Source organism: Scyliorhinus torazame, chromosome 1 (assembly GCF_047496885.1).
Source record: "Scyliorhinus torazame isolate Kashiwa2021f chromosome 1, sScyTor2.1, whole genome shotgun sequence".
Lineage (NCBI taxonomy): Eukaryota > Metazoa > Chordata > Chondrichthyes > Carcharhiniformes > Scyliorhinidae > Scyliorhinus > Scyliorhinus torazame.
Genome location: NC_092707.1, coordinates 343,932,615 through 343,954,804, shown reverse-complemented (window position 1 = coordinate 343,954,804; position 22,190 = coordinate 343,932,615). Strand labels below are relative to the sequence as shown.

The window sequence follows — 22,190 nt, the reverse complement described above, 5'->3', positions numbered from 1 at the left end:
AGCACGCTCCCCGAGTCATAGACTGTGAGTTCATGCCACGCTGAAAACTTGTGCACAAATTCTTAGGTGGACACCCAGTAAATCACTGACGAAGTGCTATCATTCGAAGAGACACCGCGGCGCTTCAACAAGAATAATTCTATGTCTAGTTTCAGCCATGTTTAGCAGGGTCAGTGAGGAACGCCCCATTGAGGCCGCACTTAGGTCATTTCCAGGAAGACTACTTGCGGATCCTGGTGCATTTTTAATGGCAGTCCCGATCTTTCGACCCCCTCAGTGGCCTCCGGAACTCTCCCCCACCTGCACCCAACATACCTCTTCCAGGTTCCTCGAGCCCCCCCTTCACTCCACCTCTTATGGGTAAGGCACCCCAGCCTCGACCCCTGGCATGGGCAATCTGACACCTTGGCACTGCCAGCACCCCTGCCAGCCTGGCAGTGCCACCTGGGTGGCAGGGTGGCACTGCCAGAGTGCCCAGGTGGCAGTGCCACCGTGCCAGGCTGGTAGTGTCAAGGTGTCCCAGACCACCCTGTGGTCTCCAATGGTCTGGAAGACTCCCACCAGGTGCAGTTAGGACTGGTCCACGTTTGTGTGGATCAGTACTAAACGGCGCCCTGGCAAGGTCTCCCAGGCATATCGGTGAATCACAGGTCCCAGGAGAATCCGGCGAACGCATATTTAAATGAGCTTAATGGCTCATTTAAATGTGCTGATCTGGATCTTGCCTAGCATGGGCAAGATCCAGATAATTTTTTAAAAATAAATTTTGAGCACCCAATTATCTATTTTTTTCCAATTAAGGGGCAATTTTATGTGGCCAATCCACCTAACCTACACATCTTTGGGTTGTGGGGGTGAAACCCACGCAGACACGGGGAGAATGTGCAACCTCCACACGGACAGTGACCCAGGGCTGGGATTCAACCCTGGGTCCTCAGCTCCGTAGACTGCAGTGTTAACCACTGTGCTACATGCCACCCGAGATCGAGATCATGACGTCTCGCGAGGTTTGGTTGATTCTTGCAAGACGTCTCAAGCGCACAAATCTCGTGATGTGTCTCTCACGAGGTTCAAGGACCCTGTCGTGACAATACATCTGCAGTAACAGGGCCATTAAATCACACCCATTAAACTGGAGGTCCATCTGTCGTCTCAGTCTATGTAAAAGATCTCATGGGGTTGCTTTGAACAGCTGGAAAAATCAGTTGAAACTGCAACTGTCTTTGAGATGTTCCAGCTCCCCAGCGGTGGATTTCTCCATGGTGGTTGTGGAAATTCATTTCAATCCCCGTTGACTTAATCAGTGGGAGGGGCCAGAAAATCCCATCCTGTAACTGATAGGCTTTTAACCAGGATAACCGACATGCAAAAAGTTGGTTTGCAGTGCAGCAGGCAAATGGAATTTTGTCCTTTATTGCTAGAGGGTGGAGTTGAAAAACAAGGATATTATGTTGCAGCTGTATAGGGTGGCTGGTGAGGCCACTCCTGGAGTACTGTGTACTGTTTTGGTCTCCTTAGTTGAGAAAGGATATATTGGCACTGTGGGGGTGCAGAGCAAATTCTCTAGGTTGACTCCGGAGTTGAGAGGTTTAGCTTATGCGGAGAGACTAAGTAGACGGGACTATATTCACTGGAATGAGGGGGGATCTGATATAAACATATAAAATTATTAAGGGAATAGATAGGATAGAAGCAGGGAGGTTGTTTCCACAGGCAGGTGAAACTAAAACTAGAAAAATAGCTTCAAAATAAGGGGGAGCAGATTTAGGACTGAGTTGAGGAGGAACGTCTTCACCCAAAGGGTTGTAAATCTTTGGAGTTCTCTGCCCAGTGAAGCAGTTGAGGCTACTCCATTGGATGTTTTAAGGCAAAGATAGATAGATTTTTGAACAGTAAAGGAATTAAGGATTATGGTGGGCGTGCGGATAAGTGGAGCTGAGTCCACAAAAAGATCAGCCATGATCTTATTGAATGGCGGTGCAGGACTGAGGGCCAGGTGTTCGTATGTTAACAGAACACTTGGGAAATCCAACAGCATATCAGTTGGTGCCTGTTTTTTGCCAGCCAGTGCTGATTGTGGGCAGTTGACTTGTTTGGGAAATGACTGGCTGAAGCTTAGACACTTTGGGCAGGATCTTACCGTATTCTTTCGCAGTGTCAGGCTCAGACTGAAAAACGGCAAATAGCTCTCCAGCTGCACAGACCAGCTTTCACTCCAGATCTTGAGCCTCTCGGGGTAAAACAAAATGAGTTGGCGGGGCCTGATACAGCCGGCAAAGCTGGCTCCACAGAGATCAGGGTGCCACCTTTAAAAGGTTCCCCGATCAGCACTGAAGTGGAACATCCCCCCCCCGCCGGATGTATCGGGGGCTCCTCACAGTTTGACAATCATCAGGGGTACTCCCCGCCCCGGTGGACAATCAATCATCGGGGGCTTCCCCCGCCACCACCATGAAGGTATCACTGGCATTCCCTTCCCTCAATGCCTGCTCATCCACCCCCGCCCCCCCCAAGTTCCCCCCTCAATGCCCACCCTCCCCCGTGCCTGGAAACCCCTCCATGGGGTTCCCACGAGGGTCCAGCCTTGACACTGCTCTTTGGCATGGTGGTGGGAGAAGTGTCAGGCACAGTGCCAGGGCATGTCCCTCTCGCCCCCGGGGCTATCCTTACATTTGCGCCACCGGATGGATCTCCTCACTGAATCTCGTCTTTCAGAACCTGCTGTAAACATCGCCACGGGTTTGAATATTCAGTGAGGGGGCATCATGTGGCGGGGAAGGGGGTTGGTAATTATATTTAAATTTATTGAAATCCATTAAAATTAGGTTCTTGCCCTTTATGGTCTGGAAACTCATGATGTCATCGGCGAGTGGCGGAAAATTGGGAAACGTGACCTGTCCGTGAAGAATTCTGTGTCCCAATTCTCTCTGGATTTTCTACCAACGTCACCGTTTTCTCTGACGATGAACGCGGGCTGAAAATTGCCCCGTTATTCTCTATATGGTTCCCTGCATACTGTGTGTCACATGTCTGATACGAGAGTAGTATTCCCCATTCTTGCCTGTTATTAGATTAGAGCTTTTGATCTGTCAGTAAGCAAAGTTACGGGCAGGGTTGGACATGGGACCTGTCCCTTCACTGTTTCTTGTCTAAGTGTTTGTGAATGTGATGAGAAAAGTTGGCAATGCAGCTGATGGGCAAAAATCCCTTAAAAACACTCCTCGCATTTGGCGGCTCTGAGTCCCTCCAGCTCAACAAAATCCTTATCCGGAAAATCAGGGAGGCAAAGGCCAAGACAACGGCCACTATCCCCACCTGAACTCCCGGATCTTCCAACACTCCTAATATCGCCACCTCCGGACTCAGAGACAGAATTTCAGACATTACATCAGAAACCCCCTTCCAAAACTCCCTTAACCTCTGACACGCCAAAACATATGCATATGCTTCACCACCTCCGTACGCACCCCCCCACACACACACACACACACACACACACACCACCCACACTTATTCTCCATCTCCGAAAAGAGTCGGCTCATCCTCAAGACCGTCATGTGGGCTCTGTGTACCACCTTAAATTGGATGAGGCTTAACCTCGCACACAATGAGGAAGCATTCACCCTCCAGAGGGCTTCCCTCCACACCCCAGCCCCCAACTCTGCCCCCAACCCATCTTCCCACTTGCGTGTGACATCCTCCACAGGAGCACCCTCGCTATCCATCAGTTCTCCATATACATCCGCCCTCTCCTCTCCCCAATGTCATCCTCGAACAACAACTTGTCTTGCAGCACTGGAGGTGGCAGCTCCGGAAAGGACACCTCCTTTCTAACAAAGTCCCTCATCTGCAGGTACCTGAACCTATTTCCCTTAGGCAACTGATATATCTCCTCAAGTTCCTCCAGGCCCACAAAGTCCCTGATGTACTCAAACTGGTCCCCCTACATGAAACCGCTTCCACCCGCCCCCAGACCAACTCCTCCTCACTGCCCATTTCCTAACCATTGCAATGTTTGCTGCCCAGTAATAATTCAACAGGCGCGGTAAAGCCAAACCGCCCCTACGTCGATCCCTTTCCAGAAACACCCTCCACACCCGTGGGGTCTTCCCCGCCCTCGCAAACCTTGAAATCATCCCATTCAACTTTCTAAAAAAGGACTTAGGAACAAAGATGGGGTGGTTCTGAAATACGAACAGAAATTTGGGGCAGCGGCATAATTTTCATCGTCTGTACCCACCCTGCCGAAGACAAGGGACTTCCACCTCTTGGAAGTCTGCCATCATATCCTCCACCAATTCAAGTTCAACTTATACAGCTGGGCCCAACTCCACGGCATCTGTGTCCCAAGATAGTGGAAGCTCACACTCACACCACCACCCGGAAGGGCAACTCCCCCAGCCTCCTCTCCTGCCCCCTGCCATTCATCGGGAACACCACACTTTTCCCCATATTTAACTTACATCCTGAGAAATGGCCAAACTCCCCCAGGATCCTCATCATCCTAACAAAACTCCCCACCAGGTTGGAAATGTACAACAGGAGGTTGACAGCATACAAAGAGACCCTGTGTTTGACCCCTTCCCGCTCAATTCCCCTCCACCCCTCAACGTCCTGAGCGCAATTGCCAATGGCTCTATCGCCAGGGCAAAAAGCAAGGGGGGGGGGGCACCCCAGCCTCCGAACTCATCCTAGTCGTTCAGACACTAGCCTTTGGTGCCTTATACAACAGCCAAACCCATTCCATAAACACCTGCCCAAACCCAAACCGACCAAATACCTCCAACAGATATGGCCACTCAACTGCCTTCTCAGCGTCCATTGCCACCAGCACTTCCACTTTCTGACTCTCCAAGGGCATCATAATAACATTGAGCAGCCTGCGTACAGTCACTGACAGCTGTTGGCCCTTCATGAACCCCACACCCAGCACACAATCCTCTATCCGCGACGCCAGCACCTTTGCCAAGAACTTTGTGTCCACATTTAACAGTGAAATTGGACGGCATGATCCACACTGCTCCGGGTCTCTAAGATTAGCGGTATGGACGCCTGCGACAACGTGGGGGGAGTTTCCCTCTTGCCATCAACTTATTTTACATCCCAACAAGCAGAGGCCCCAGCTCCGACCCAAACTTCTTGTAAAACTCGGTTGGAAACCCATCTGGACCCAGTGCATCGACCCCTCACAGTCCATCACCTCCCTCAGCCCAATCGGGGCCCCCAATTCCTGCACCTTCTCCACCTCCACTCTTGGGAACTCCAGCCCGTCCAAGAACTGCTTCATACGCTCCTCCCTGATCGGAGGCTCCCTGATTCATACGGCCTTCGATAGAAGGCCTCAAAGACCCCATTCACACCCTCTGGCTCAGACACCCACCGGTGAATTTTAAAGCAGTGACTTTTTTTAAACTGCCTCTGTCATCTGTTCACTAGCTTCCAGACAGAGGTCTCTCTTCTGGGGGGCTTCCAGATAGGAGTCTCTCTTCTGGGGCGTCTCTTTAATTAGGGGGTATCAGACGGGTCACTTTAATAAGAGCACCTCTAGCGGGGGTATCTTTAATTAGGGGGTCTCTTTAATTTGGAGTCTCTGGTGGGGGGCGGAGGGGGAGTCTGGTGGGAATGGGGTGAAACATAGAAAGATAGAAAATAGAAGCAGGAGGGGGCCGTTCGGCCCCTCGAGCCTGCTCCACCAATCATTATGATCACGCCTGATCATCAAGATCAATACACTGATCCTGCCTTTCCCCCATATCCCTTGACCTCATAGCCCCAAGAGTTAATTCCTTCTTGAAATTACAAAACGTTTTGGCCTCAACTACTTTCTGTGGTAGCGAATTCCACTCTCTGGGTGAAGGAATTTCTCCTCACATCACCTCAGTCCTAAAAGGTTTACTCCTTATCCTCAAACATTCTTTCTGAATCTACCCTCTCTAATCCTGTGAGAACTTTGAAAGTTTCTATGAGATCCTCTCTCACTCTTCTAAACGCCAATGAATATAATCCTAACCGCCTTAGTCTCTCCTCATATGACAGTCCCGCCATCTCAGGAATCAGCCGAGTAAACCTTCGCTGCGCTCCCTCCATAGCAAGAACATCCTTCCTCAGATAAGGACACCAAAACTGCACACAATACTCCAGGTGCGGCCTCACCAATGCCCTATGCAATTGCAATACAACATCTCTATTCCTATACTCAAATCCACTCGCTATGAAGGCCATTTGCCTTCTTTACTGCCTGCTTTATCTGCTTGCTTACTTTCAGCGACTGATGCACAAGGGGGCCATGGTCTCAGTTAGTATCCACCTCTCTCAATTTACACCCATTCAAATAACAATCTGCATTCCTCTTTTTGCTACCGAAGCGGATAACTTCACATTTATCCACATTATGCTGCATCTACCATGCATATGCCCACTTACTCAGCCTGTCCAAATCCCGCTGAAGCATCTCTGCATCCTCCTTACAGCTCACCCTCCCACTCACCTTTACATCATCTGCAAATTTGGAGATGATACATTTAGTTCCCTCGGCCAAGTCGTTAATATATATGTGAGCAGTTGGGGTCCTAGCACAGATCCCTGTGGCACCCCACCAGTCACTGCCTGCCAATCAGAAAAAAACCCATTTATTTCAACTTTTTGCTGCTCGTCTGCTAACGAGTTTTCTATCCATCTCAAGACACTACTTGTAATTCCAAACGCTTTAACTTTACCTATTAATCTGCTATGTAAGATCTTGTCGAAAGCCTTCTGAAAGTCTAAATAAACCACATCCACTGGTTCTCCCTGGTCAACTCCACTAGTGACATCTTCAAAGAATTCTGGTAGATTTGTCAAGCATGATTTTCCTTTTGTAAATCCATGCTGATTTGTCTGATTACACCACTGCTTTCCAAATGCTGTGCTATGCAATCCTTGATAATGGACTCCAGCAACTTCCCTACTACCGACGTTAGGCTCACTGGTCTATAGTTCTCTGCTTTCTCTCTACTTTAATTTTTGAATAGCAGGGTTACATTAGCTACCCTCCAATCTGTAGGAATCATTCCAGAGTCCAAAGAATTTTGGAAAATGATCACCCATGGATCTACTGGGCGGGATTCTCCTATCGGGCGGCTAAGTGCTGACGCCAGCGTAAAAACAGCAGTGTTTTACTCCGGCGTCGGCGCCCACGCCGCTCCAGCTGACGGTCCCTGCGTGAACCCAGCGCCGCCGGATCCGCGCATGCGCAGTTGGACCGGCGCCAACTAGTACATGCGCAGTGGCCTTCTACCCGAGCCTGCCCCAACGCCAAATGGCGCAGGGCTACAGGAGCCGGTGCGGAGGAAAGGAGGCCCCCCCAACAGAGAGGCCGGCCCGATGATCGGTGGGCCCCGATTGCGGGCCAGGCCACTATAGAGGCACCCCCGGGATAGGACCCCCCCCCCCCCCCCCCCCCCCACAGGCCGTCCCCCGGACCCTTCAAGGCCGAGGTCCCGCCAGCTCAGAGGATGTTAGAACGGCGGCAGCAGGACTTGGCTTTTTGATGACGGCCACTCGGCCTATCCGGGCCGGAGAATCGGCGCGCCGGCTCAGGCCGGAGAGTCATCGCATATCCCAACAGGCGCCGCACCGACCACGCCAGCCCCAATGGGGCCGATTCTCCGCTCTGCGGAAAATCGCGTCCCGGCATCGGGGCAGTGTGGCGCGATTCGCGCGGCCCGCCGGCGATTCTACAACCCGGCCGGGGGGTCAGAGAATCCTGCCAACTATTTCTAGGGCTGCTTCCTGGTTTCTCTCTACCTTAATTTTTGAATAGCAGGGTTACATTAGCTACCCTCCAATCTGTAGGAATCATTCCAAAGTTCAAAGAATTTTGGAAAATGATCACCCATGGATCTACTGGGCGGGATTCTCCTATCGGGCGGCTAAGTGATGACGCCGGCGTAAAAACAGCAGTGTTTTACTCCGGCGACGGCGCCCACGCCGCTCCAGCTGACGATCCCTGCGTGAACCCTGCTTCCTTAAATCCTGGAGATTTGTCCGCCTTCAATCCCAATCATTGCCCAAAAAACACTTGTTTACTAATACTAATTTTCTTCAGCTCCTCACTAAAACTTGTGTTTCTCAGATACATTATTCATGTCTTCCTTTGGGAAGACAGAAGCAAAGTACAAATTTAGCTTCTCATACATTTCTTTGTTCCCTGTTATGAATTCCCCCATTTCTGACTGTAAGGGGCCTACATTAGGTTTTACCAATCGTCTTCTCTTTACATATCTATTAATATTTTTACAATCAGTTTTTATGTTCCCTGCTAGTTTACTTTCAAATTGTATTTTCCCCTTCTTAATTAATCCCTTGGTCTGCCTTTGCTGAATTTTAAACTGTTCCCAATCCTCGGGGTCTATTGCTTTTTCTAGCTAATTTGTATGCTTTTTCTTTGAATCTAATACTATCTCAAATTTCCCTTGTAAGCCATTGTTTGGCCACAGTTCCCTTTTTACTCTTGCGCCAAACAGGAATAAACAGCTTTTGGAGTTCACCTATTCGTTCCTCGAATGCCTGCCATTGCCTTTCCACTGTCCTTCCTTTCAGTAATGTTTCCCTATCCGTCATAGCCAGCTCATGCCTCATACCATCATAGTTACCTTTATTGAGGTTCAGGGCCCTGGTCTCAGAATCATTGCGCACAATTCTGGTTGCCACACTACCAGAAGGATGTGGAGGCTTTGGAGATGGTAGAGGGTGCAGAGGAGGTTTACCAGGATGTTGCCTGGTCTGGAAGGTGTTAGTTATGCAGAGAGGTTGAACAGACTCAGACTGTTTTCATTAGAATGGGGGAGGTTGAGTGGCGACCTGATAGAGGTCTACAAGATTATGAGAGGCATATATAGAGTGGATGGGCAGGAATTCTTTCCCAGGGTGGAGGGATCAGTCACTAGGGGGCATAGGTTTAAACAAAGAACAAAGAAATGTACAGCACAGGAACAGGCCCTTCGGCCCTCCAAGCCCGTGCCGACCATGCTTCCCGACTAAACTACAATCTTCTACACTTCCTGGGTCCGTATCCCTCTATTCCCATCCTATTCATGTATTTGTCAAAATGCCCCTTAAATGTCACTATCGTCCCTGCTTCCACCACCTCCTCCGGTAGCGAGTTCCAGGCACCCACTACCCTCTGTGTAAAACACTTGCCTCGTACATCTACTCTAAACCTTGCCCCTCTCACCTTAATCCTATGCCCCCTAGTAATTGACCCCTCTACCCTGGGGAAAAGCCTCTGACTATCCACTCTGTCTATGCCCCTCATAATTTTGTAGACCTCTATCAGGTCGCCCCTCAACCTCCGTCGTTCCAGTGAGAACAAACCGAGTTTATTCAACCGCTCCTCATAGCTAATGCCCTCCATACCAGGCAACATTCTGGTAAATCTCTTCTGCACCCTCTCTAAAGCCTCTACATCCTTCTGGTAGTGTGGCGACCAGAATTGAACACTATACTCCAAGTGTGGCCTAACTAAGGCTCTATACAGCTGCAACATGACTTGCCAATTCTTATACTCAATGCCCCGGCCAATGAAGGCAAGCATGCCGTATGCCTTCTTGACTACCTTCTCCAACTGTGTTGCCCCTTTCAGGGGCCTAGGTCTCTCTGACTTTCAATACTCTTGAGGGTTCTACCATTCACTGTATATTCCCTACCTGCATTAGACCTTCCAAAATGCATTACCTCACATTTGTCCGGATTAAACTCCATCTGCCATCTCTCCGCCCAAGTCTCCAAACAATCTAAATCCTGCTGTATCCTCCGACAGTCCTCATTGCTATCCGCAACTCCACTAACCTTTGTGTCGTCTGCAAACTTACTAATCAGACCAGTTACATTTTCCTCCAAATCATTTATATATACTACAAACAGCAAAGGTCCCAGCACTGATCCCTGCGGAACACCACTGGTCACAGCCCTCCAATTAGAAAAGCATCCTTCCATTGCTAGTCTCTGCCTTCTGTGACCTAGCCAGTTCTGTATCCACCTTGCCAGCTCACCCCTGATCCCGTGTGACTTCACCTTTTGTACTAGTCTACCATGAGGGGAAGTCCATATAGATAACATCCACTGCCCTACCTGCATCAAATATCTTTGTGACCTCCTCGAAAAACTCTATCAAGTTAGTGAGGCACAACCTCCCCTTCACAAAACCATGCTACCTCTCACTAATACGTCCATTTGCTTCCAAATGGGAGTAGATCCTGTCTTGAAGAATTCTCTCCAGTAATTTCCCTACCACTGAAGTAAGGCTCGCCGGCCTGTAGTTCCCTGGATTATCCTTGCTACCCTTCTTAAACAGAGGAACAACATTGGCTATTCTCCAGTCCTCCGGGACATCACCTGAAGACAGTGAAGATCCAAAGATTTCTGTCAAGGCCTCAGCAATTTCCTCTCCAGCCTCCTTCAGTATTCTGGGGTAGATCCCATCAGGCCCTGGGGACTTATCTACCTTAATATTTTTTAAGACGCCCAACACCTCGTCTTTTTGGATCTCAATGTGACCCAGGCTATCTACACACCCTTCTCCAGACTCAACATCTACCAATTCCTTCTCTTTGGTGAATACTGATGCAAAGTATTCATTTAGTACCTCGCCCATTTCCTCTGGCTCCACACATAGATTCCCTTGCCTATCCTTCAGTGGGCCAACCCTTTCCCTGGCTACCCTCTTGCTTTTTATGTACGTGTAAAAAGCCTTGGGATTTTCCTTAACCCTAGTTGCCAATGACTTTTCGTGACCCCTTCTAGCCCTCCTGACTCCTTGCTTAAGTTCCTTCCTACTTTCCTTATATGCCACACAGGCTTCGTCTGTTCCCAGCCTTTTAGCCCCAACAAATGCCTCCTTTTTCTTTTTGACGAGGCCTACAATATCTCTCGTTATCCAAGGTTCCCGAAAATTGCCGTATTTATCCTTCTTCCTCACAGGAACATGCCGGTCCTGAATTCCTTTCAACTGACACTTGAAAGCCTCCCACATGTCAGATGTTGATTTACCCTCAAACATCCGCCCCCAATCTAGGTTCTTCAGTTCCCGCCTAATATTGTTATAATTAGCCTTCCCCCAATTTAGCACATTCACCCTCGGACCACTCTTATCCTTGTCCACCAGCACTTTAAAACTTACCGATGGTCCGTAGGGCAAACGTTTAGAGGAGATGTGCGAGGTAGGTTTTTTATAGAGGGTGGTGAGTTGCCATGGGAGGTTGTGGAAGCAGATACATTAATGGCATTCAAAAGGCATCTCGACAAATACACGTGTACAGAGGGTTAACGCACTAGGAAGTGCTGAGAATTTGGGCCAAGTGTGGTATCATGACCGGTACAGGCGTGAGGGCCGAAGAGCCTGTTTCTGTGCTGTCTGGTTCTTTGTACCTCACTATTCACCTTGATAAAGAATTCTCCCATGTTATGGTCACTCATCCCCAAGGGTTCTCTCACATCTAAACTGCCAACTAATTCTTTCTCATTGCACAGCACCCAGTCCAAGATGGCCTGTGAGATACCCTCAATTACGACTCAGGAGAGGAGTTTGATAATACAAAGGCTTTAATAACCAGAAAACCAGTCAGCTGCCGAGAAGTGTGCTCACTGCACGCTGCCTACTGAACGTAACCTTATATACAGCTTCCTAGGGGCGGAGCCGGAGACCCCAGGGTTCCAAACCCGGTCTTAAAGGGGCCAACACATTAAAGGTACATATGTATACAGATATCATTCATCACAGCCTGTTCCCTTGTTGGTTCCTCAGCAAACTGGTCCAGAGAACCATCTCATATAAACGCCAGAAATTCCTCCTCTATTGTACTACGACTAATTTGAGTCACCCAATCTATATGCAGATTAAAGTCACCCATAATCACAGATGTTCCTTTATCACATGTATCTCTGATTTCCTGTCTAATGTTATTCCCAACATTAGCACTGTAGGTTAGTGGTCTGTATGGTCAAGAACCCTGCTACCAGAACCGGGCAGCGGAGAATCCAGCCCATCAAGTTTTAACCCAGCTCATATTATGTTTTATTTCTCTCTGTCCCTCTCCCCTTTACCCTCTCTCCTTCATCTCTCCCCCTTCCTTTCTCTTACTTCTCTCCCTCCCTTTTTCTCCCGCCCACTCTCCCCGCTCTCTCTTTCTCTCTCCCATCTTTCTCTTTCTTGTACTCCTCCTTTCTCTCCCCTCTCGTCCTCTCTCCCTTCACTCTCTCTCTCTCCCTCATTCTCTCTGTCACTTCCTGTCTCTCTCCCTTCTCTCAAGTGCAATGGTTTCTTAGAAAGCACAGATACAGATCACAGTGTAATCTCAAAGAGATCCTTCCCTGCACTTTTAAAAAATCTCAGCATTTGTTCTTATACTGAATGAATATGCCTGGAAATCTGATGCACTATGCCAGCCGGATTAATCTAAAATGCATTCTGTGAAATTAAACTTGATTTCCTCATGTTTTTCTCTCTACAGACCTGCCAGTCGATCAAAGGTCGGGTAGCGGCATCAGAATCAAGGGTGGCGAGGATTATCAATGCCGTTGTCCTGACAGAAAGAAGCGGTGACAATTTCTCTGGGTGTAGATGTGATGAGCTGCTCGTATCTGTTTGAGCTGCTCGCAGAAAAGTACTTTTCACTGTACCTCGTGACAATAAACAAATCCAATCCAATCCGAAGGAACTGGAGGACCCAGATACAGCCATGGTAAATGTTCCCTAGATATCTTGATTCTCATTTGCAAAACGTCTTTGAGAGCTAACATGAAATCATATGATGGCGGTGACATTCTAAATGTCTATTTCTCCTCACTGGAAGAAAATGTCTACTCAAATGAAGGAGGAACGAGACAGTCAGCTGACCACCGTCAAGAACGAGTGGATGATGGCTGCGGAAAAGGAGCATGTGACTCCAACACTGTTGCAAGCTTCCCAGCCCCAAAACAGTTGGTAAAAGTGGAAATTCCCTGTGGGTTGCAGAAGGTGCCCGAGTCCTGAAATTTACTGTTACAGAGTGGGATTCCCGGGCCTCCCTCGCAGCAGCGGTGACAGGATTCTCTGCTCCCGCTGTGACAAAGGGATTTTTCACCACCAGGAAACCCACTGGCAGGGGCGTGCTGCCGGCGGGATCAAAATTCCAGCCACTGGGTGTTTTTAACTTGTTCACTAGTTTTTCATAATTGCTGAGGCACAAGTCCTTAATTATTGGGGGTGATTTCACTAATTATCTTTCATAAGTGAGGCTCAATGGAGATAAGTAAAAAAACAACAGGGCAAAGCTGGCCGGCGTTGTCTGTTTCCAACTGGCGTCAGCCAACCAGTCAGCGATCTGGGTCAGTAATTTCCAACCGGAAAGAGCCAGCTCCCCGAGAACCAGGATCAGCTGTTTCCGGCTGCTCCCAATTTGTGGTTGGCAAATATTTCAGCCATTCCGATTAAACTGTTTTTCCCTTCTCCCCAGTTTCCTAGTCAATATTAATACCTCAATTAGCATTACAAAGATAAATTATCTGGTTACACTACATTGCTGTCTGTGAGACTTTAATATGGAGAAATTAGATGTCCTGTTTCCTCTATCACAAGAGTGGTTCACCTCGTGATTGAGATGCATATAGTGCTTTTGGACATCATGAAAGAAATCATATAAATATTCTTTCATTCTTTTATATTTGTCGGATGGGTACATGCATGTATGCATGTGAAATCCATGACTTAGACCATAAGGTCCAGGAACAGACATAGGCCATTCTACACCATTCGGCCATTCGGCCCACCGAGTCTGCTCCGCCATTCAATGAGATCATGGCTGGGCGAGAATTTCCTGGCTGGTGTAATTCACTTTTCCCGCCGGCAGTGCACTCCAGCCCATGGGTTTCCTGGCGATGTAGTGTGGCTTCAATGGGAAATCCCATTGACAAGCGGCTGGAGTATAGAATCCGGCCACCATTAAAAATATGCCTATCTCAGCTTTGGCAGCCAGCATTAATCTCTACAACTCTCTGCGGTAAAGCATTCCACAGATTCGCTACCCTCTAAGAGAGGAAATTCCACCTCATATCTGTCTTAAACCCTGGCTTGTTTGACTTAATTTTACAAGTATTTTAATGTGGTTGTATTCTCACCTCAGCCAGCCGTGAGTGTTTATGAACACTTTCTCCTTTATGCACAGTTGGAGCAAGTTGCTGTAGAACACCTCTGCTGCTTGTCAGCGCTCTCGTCAGACGGGCAAATTTACCCCAGCCTATAAATACATTAAGCAGTTTAAAAACAAGTGCCATCCACAAAAAACATAAGCAAGCTGTTTCAAACCATTACTCTTCACATATCAATTCCATTAATTATATTTGCCAGCCAGTTTAAAAACAGAAAAAAATCAAACATGGAAAGCAGCATTTGAGCAAATTTGTACCATCTAAACAAATAATTCAACCATTTCTGTCATCCCTGGAAGTCAGAAATAGGGAGTATTCTTTTTGCTCCCATTTTAATGGATATACCTAGAAAAATAAATGATGGAATTAGGCAAAAAAGACTGGAAAATTACTAGTTGTGTCCTGGAAGTGTTCGATCTTCTTTTCCAATGAGATTTGGAACTAAAGTGAAAAAATGACTTGCATTTAAATATTGGGCAAGATTTTCGAAAAGTGGCAAAGTGTAGTTTCCTGATTGAAAATTCTACCATCGAGATCTCCCCATACGATGTCATTTTTTAGAAGAGGGGACGTGTTTTGCACCATCATTGTGACGGACGGGCCTAAAGGTGCTGGCAAGCCTGGTTCCACAGAGATCAGGGTAAGTGCACCCCGACCTCAAAATGAAGTTTTTTTAAAAACATCTCCCCCCCCCCTCAGAGATCGCCCCCCTACCCCATGGCACTGCCCTGCCATGTCCCTGACCATCCAGGGGCTACACCAGCCGCCAAGCCCCCAGAGTGGTCATCACGCCCGGTTTGTTTTTGGAGACCAGTTGTGACTCCCGCTAGCATCAAATTACGCCGGCGGTGGGAACATCCATTCACGGGAGATTCAGCATTAAGCCAATTTGGGGTATTTAAACATATTAAGATGTATGGGAATCAGGTTCATGACCTCACTGGGTGTGAACCTGATTACGTCACTAGCGCAAGGTGGGGAAGATCTAATTCTGAGAACTCCCGGTCGCAAATCCGTTATGGCCATATCGCAAGAGTTTCAGGTCATAACGGGATTTCCTTTGGGGCGTAACAGGGCCAGAAAATTGTCCCCAATGCCTTTCATGACCTCAGGACACCCCAAAGCAGTTTACATTCAATGAAGTAGTTTTAAAGTGCAGTCAACGTTGAGACGAAATGGGCAGCCCAATTGCAAACAGCAAATTCTCATAAACAATAATGTGATAACAACCATATAATCTGTTTTATGATGTTGATTGTTTGATGGCCCATGTGCTTTTGGAAAAGAAAAACTTATATTTTATGTTAGGGTAATGGTCCCTTTAAGAATTGTATTTTTGGAAGCTGACTTTTTGTTAAAAAAAAACCTTTGCTGTAGTAACTGAGTTACCTGGGAGATAAACAATAAGGACTTCTGGCGGCCATGGAGTGAGTGGTCACACATTTGGTGACTCCCGCTCTAAATGGATTTTATTCAGTCCTTCCCCACCCAAATGGTGTGGTATTTGACAGCAAAAGGTGCATGAGTGTCCAGGGAAGGCAATGCTCCTCTGGCGAGGTCGGTGTATGGATCAACAGATGAGAAGTGCCACGAGAAAGAGAGAGCAGTTGGAGCAGGAAAGATTTTGTGGTGCGACACAGGTTATGATGGCGGCGGGCAAGGGGGCAGGATTGTGGGCAAATGCAATGAAGTTAACAGCTGGCTGGATAAGGACCAGACTGCTGAAAAGGATGAGTACGAACACCAACAGAAGGAGCTGGAGAAAATCTGCAATCCTATTATCACAAAGCTATATCACGGTGCTGGTGGTCCTCGAGGTGGCTTTCCTGGTGCTAGCGGTGCTCCTTCTGGCGCAGGTGCATCTTCTGGTCCAACAATTGAGGAGGTTAATTAAAAGTAAACAGCTTTTTAAATAGGAGTTTTTAAATAACAAATTCCAGCAGCAGAGGAAAGAGGCCTTGGAGGATTTGGCCAAGGTGGTGGAGCCGCTTAGGGCAGCGATTGGGCAGATGGAGCAGAGGCAGGAGACTCAAGGTCTGGTGATCCAGAAAGTGGAGGAGTCAGTGGTGGAGCATGAGGATCGGTTGACCTCGCTGGAGGTAGTGATGGGGATAGTGATCAAGAAATACACCTCGGAGAGGAGTGAGCTGCAGATTTACCTGGACCTGGGTGTGGAGCTGGCTCAGCGGAGGGCCGGGAACAACCCTCCCGGGGGCATCATGCTGGCTGAGTGGATTAGTTAACGGGAGTGAAGTGGAGGGTTGCCGAGAGGATGGCGTGGTGAGGGTGGGGTTGCATTTTGCATGGTTGTTGTGGGTGTGGGGGGGGGAGGTTGGAGAGAGGGTTGCTGACATGGGTGTGGCTGGTGTGGCCAGGCTGATCACATGGAATATGCAAGGGTTGAATGGGCCGGTTAAATGGTTGCATGTTTTCGCGCATCTGAGGAGCTTGAAGGCAGATGTTGTGTTCTTGCAGGAGATGCACTTTCTCGTCACCACCGACACCCTCGATGGTTTAAGACTTTATGAGGTGGACGTTAGGGTGGATCCTGATCCTAGACACGCACGGCTGATTATGGGGGCTAATGTGTTTAATCCCTTGCACTTTAGGATGAACTCGCTCAACACTTTGATCTGTCCAACCAAGATCCTTTTATTGTGTATCTCGCAGTAAGATGGCAATCTGATACAGAGCACGTAATCATGGAGTCTTGCTCTGGGACTTACAACTTCTCTGACCTGTTACATGTACGTCTTATCACCCTCTATCTCTTGTTCTAGAGATGGCCGGATGAGCCTCTCTTTATAGACAGGTCCTCAGGTCACATGACCTTGGTCTTGACACCGCATAGTGTGCCTGTACCTCCACCTGCTGGTTGGAGGTCTCACACCATCTAACCTTGATGTGGCCCATAGACCTCGCGAATGAGGCAGTTGTTCCTGGAGAAGGGGTGAGGGGGCGCTGGCATTGCCGAATCTGATAAATTATTATTGAGCGGCGAACATTGCGCTGGTGAGGAAATGAACTATGGAGGAAAGATCGGTTTGGGGGCGGATAGACGCGACGTTGTGTAGGGGGACGGGTTTGAGGGCACTGTTGTTGGCACCTCTGCCATTCTCATTGGTCAGGTACTCCGTGAGCCCAGTTATGGTTTCAGCGTTACAGGTGTGGAGCCAGTGCAGGCAACATTTTGGGCTGGAGTGCATGTCTTTGTGGAAGCCGATATGCGACAACCATAAGTTTGTGCCGGCATGGCTGGGTGCGAGATTCCGGGGGTGGCGGCAGGTGGGATAGAGTATTTTAGGGACTTGTATATCGGGGGCAAGTTTGTGGGGCTGGAGGAATTGTATGAGTTGCTCAAGGGGAACAGCTTTAGGTACCTGCAGGTGAGGGATTTTGTGAGGGGGTGCCGTCCTTCCCGGGGCTGCCGACTCCGGTGCTGCAGGACAAGTTGTTGTCGGAGGACGATACAGGGGAAGGAAAGATGTCAGATATTTACAAGGAATTGATGGAGAGGGAGGGTCCTTCGGTGGAGGAGATTATGCGCAAGTGGGAGGATGAGCTGGGACAGGCCAGTACGTGGGTAGATGGCTTACGGAGGATGAACGTGTCCTTGTTGTGTGCGATGGTAAGCCTCATCAGGTTTAAGGTGGTGCCCACATGAAGGTGGTGCCCACATGACGGTGGTGAGGATGAGCAGGTTCTTTGCGGGCATGGAAAACAGGCATGGGCGGTATGCGGGCCCGCGAATCACGTCTACATGTTGTGGGCATGTCCAAGACTGAGGGGGTTCTGGCAGGGGTTCTCGGATGTTATGGACAAGGTTTTGGGTGTGGGGGTGGCCCCGAGTCTAGAGGTGGCGATATTTGGTGTGTCGTAAGACCCGGGAATTCAGGTGGGGAGACAGACTGATGTATTGCCCTTTGCCTCACTGATATTCTGGAAACGGATTTTGTTGTATTGGCGGGTCGCGGAGCCGCCGAAGGCAGGAGCATGGCAGAATTCCTGCAGTTGGGACAAGAAGTGTCAACAAAAAATGAATTATAAGGGGTGCAGATTGTGTGTGTGGTTCCCTTTTTTCAAGCAGTTTGACTTTGGTTTTAAGTTTAGAACTGGATGCAGAGATCAACTGTTTCAGGCTGGATTCAGTTGAACTTCTGTGTGCTGGTTAAAAGGGATTAAAAAATTTGCTACCTTAAGGATTCTACACATAGTGAGTTAGAATCCTGAGGTAGCCAAATCGAGACGAGAAAGAAGAGTTCATAGATGCAAGATTCCAGAGTTAAAGAATATTCGAACCAGGAAAGGTACGACTAGAGGTCACGAGCTGCACCTGTGTTGCAATGGGAATCTACAACCATGGGATGGTTGGAGCAGATTTGAAGGGGCAACTTTGCCGAAAGTAAGTTGAAAGCCCAAGAAATGTCATTGTGTCATGTGAGAGTACCTTTAAGAAATGGATGTTTAAGCAATGTACCTTTAAGAAATGGAGCTGATCATATTACTGAAGTGATGTCAGAGGGTGGGGGGAGCTGAGCTCACTTCTGCTTTTTTGAGTTTCAGTTTGAGAGAGCAGCTTGGGAGTGTCTGTGTGTTTTGCTGTGAGCTGCAGGAAGAAACACAGAGCTGGTCTGTTGATTTCTGCAAATCCAAAGACTATAAATATATTGAATGTAACCTAATGTCTATTTTTTAAAGGTTTGAAGTCTTTTGGATGTTTAAAGAAACAGTTTGAAGGATTATTTAGTGTTGTAGTCTTTTGGGGTTATCTTTGAAGTAATGGGTGTTAAGATATTCAATGTTTGTTTTTAAAAGGTTAACTTGAGTTCATAGAATAAACATTGTTTTGTTTTAAAAACCATTTGTCCATCTCTGCTGTATCACACCTGGAGAGTACGCCGTGTGCTCCCCACACCACAATCTATTAAAGGTTGTGGGTCGGTTGAACTCCATGAAACACTTTGGGGTTCTGTAAACCCGGACCCATAACAATTGCTTATATGAATCTTTGAAACAGTCCTCAGGGACCAAGTGGTTAAATCTTTCAATTTCAAGGGCAGCACGGTGGTGCAGTGGTTAGCACTGCTGAGTCACGTCACCGAGAACCCACGTTTGATCACGGCCCTGGATCACTGTCCGTGTGGAGTTTGCATTTCTCCCCATCTCTTCATGGGTCTCACCCTCACAACCCAAAGATGTGCAGGGCAGGCGGATTGGCCATGCTAAATGTCCCCTTAATTTTTTTGGATTTTTTTTTTTGTTCATGGAATATGAATATCGCAGGATGTGCAGCATTTATTGTCCATCCCGAATTGCCCTTGAGGGGGCAGTTAAGAGTCAACCACATTGCTGTGGGTCTGGAGTCACATGTAGGCCAGACAAGGTAAGGATGACAGATTTCCTTTCCTGAAGGACATTAGTGAACCAGGTGGGTTTTTACAACAATCGACAATGGTTTCATGGTCATCCTTAGACTTTTCTAATCTCATTCCCCCTTGGTAGCACGAACCTAGACTGCAGCTCCCCTAGCCCAGCAAACACCCCTCCCGCAAACAGGTCCTTGACCAGCTCTAACCCCTCTTCCCTCTATCTCCTATACATCCCATCCAACCCCTACCCCCGGCATACATTCCCACAGAGTGGTGTCATCGCCGACGTGAGACCCAGTTTAAAGTGCCTCCTCAGCTGGTTCCAAGTTTTTATAGACAACTCCATCACCAGACTCCTCGTATACTTCCTCGGGGTAAACGGCAGCGGGGCCATCATCAGAGCTCTCCATCTTTGCTAAAGAGCCCTCTTCACCCTCCATGCTATCCCTGCCCACACAAGTTCCGAGATTAACGTATTTACCCTCCGAAAAAAGGCCCTGGGGAGGAAAATCGGAAGGGACTGAAACACAAACAGGACTCTTGGCCCTATGTTCATCTTCACCGCCTGCACGCACCCTCGCCAATGTCAAGTGTAGCGCATCCCAACTTTTATGGTCCCCTTAACCTCCTCCACCAACCCCATCAAATTCCACCTGTGCATCGTGCCGACTCATGCATTACCTGAATTCCCAGGTAGCAGAACCGCTCTCTTGCCACTTCAAATGGCAGTGCCCCCAAGTTCGTCCCAGCCCCGCTGCATTCACCGGCCACACCTCGCTCTTCCCTACATTCAATTTATAGCCCGAAAAGGCCCCAAACCTTTCCAATAAGTCCATGATTCTGCCCATGCTTTCTAACAGATCCGTCATGAACAGCAACAGGTCATCGGCATACAATGACACCTGGAGCTCCTTGCCACCCCCAGCCCCTCTCAAACCCCCGCTACTAAGCCGAGGCCTGAGGCCCTATCGCCAAGGGCTCAATCGCCAATGCGAACAATAGCGGGGACAGTGGACACCCCTGCCTCATATCCCAATGCAGCCCAAAATGCCCTGAGTTTGTGTCATTTGTTCGTACATTTGCCATGGGGGACACATACAACAACTGATCCCATGCCACAAACCTTAGACCAAACTCAAACTTCCCCAGGATTTCAAACAAATACCTCCACTCTATCCGGTTAAAGGCCTTCTCTGCGCTAGCATAGCCGGCAACTCCTCCTTCTCCATCGCTTCATTAAACATGCCCAAAAGGTGGGAGGCCAACTCCATCGTGAACTGCTTCTAAAATTCCTCCGGGAAGCCACCTGGCCCAGGCGCCTTACCCGACTGCATCATGCCAATATACTCCATCAGATCCTTTCGCTCTGACGGCTCCTCCAGTGCCTGCCTCTTCCCCTCCTCCAACTCCGGGAAGTCCAGTCCATCTTAAAACTGACCCACATTAGCCTCTTCCCTCCTTGGCCCAGTCCTATACAGACCTTCATAAAAGGCCTTGAACCCCTCATTTAACCTGCCTGGACCGGTTTCCTGGTCCTCCATCTTTGCTCACAGCATCTTACACATGACCCCCAGGATCGCCATCTCCACCTCCGACACCACACACCCCCTCCCCCCACCATCACCTGCCAATAACTCCTTCACGGGGGCAACAAAGTACCTTCCATCCACTCAACTATCTCATCCAAGAGTCACCGGTGAACCTCCCTCCCCATCCTATTCTTATGGGCCTTGAACAAAATAATTTCTCCCGGACCGTCGCCTTCAGTCTCCCAAAGCGTGACTGCCGATACCTCCCCATTCTGATTGAGCTCAACGTAATTCTTAATCGCCACTGCCACCTTCCCACAGAACTCCTTGTCGGCCAAAAGCCCCAAATCCACCCTCCACCTGGCCTCTGCGCCTGACCCAAACGAAATCTCACATCTAGCTACTGTAGGAAGTGGTCTGAAATCATTATTCCCACATATTCCGCACCTTCCACCCCATCCGCACCACCCAGCTCACCGCAAAAAAGTGAATTCAGGAATATATCCCAAACACAAACGAGAAGGGGTACGCCCTGTTTCCCGGGTGCCCAAACCTCCAGGAATCCATCCCCATCCTCTCCATAAACCCTCCCAGCTCCCACTCCATTCTCAACCACCCCTTTGACTTAGGGCACGACCTATCCACCCTTGGCTCCAATACTCAATTAAAATCCCCCCCCCATAATCACCTGCCGAGAGCCCAAATCCGGGATCGCCCCTCTGCATGAATACGGCATTGTCCCAATCAGGCACATACACATTCATCAATACCACCGGAGTCCTCACTAGCACCCCACTCACTATCACAAACCGCCCCCCCCCCGCCCCCAGGTCCCACACCTCCCTAGACCTGTAAACCCTGTTTTCATGTTCAACAGTATGGCGACCACCCTCGACTTCGAGTCAAACCCCGAGTGGAAGACTTCCCCCACCCACCCCTTCCTAAACCTCATCTGATCTTCCACCTGGAGGTTCGTCTCCTACAGGAAAATCACCTCTGCTTTCAAACTTTTCAAGTGCGCGAACACCCGAGACCGCTTAACCAGCCCATTTAGCCCGCGGACATTCCGTGTCACGATTCTCACCAGAGTCTTTCGCCTCCCCTCCCAGATAACAAAATTAAACTGAGA

General features: G+C 48.7%; 1 protein-coding gene across 2 annotated transcripts in view; it reads right to left on the bottom strand.

The window, feature by feature from the left end:
- The window catches only part of kcnh1a (potassium voltage-gated channel, subfamily H (eag-related), member 1a), a 520,535-nt gene that overhangs the window by 383,052 nt on the left and 115,293 nt on the right, over positions 1–22,190 (bottom strand). For both annotated transcript variants that reach the window (XM_072509739.1, XM_072509749.1), the window contains one exon: positions 14,134–14,252. In XM_072509739.1, coding sequence (XP_072365840.1) covers positions 14,134–14,252 — 119 coding nt within the window. The remainder of the gene's footprint in view (positions 1–14,133; positions 14,253–22,190) is intronic.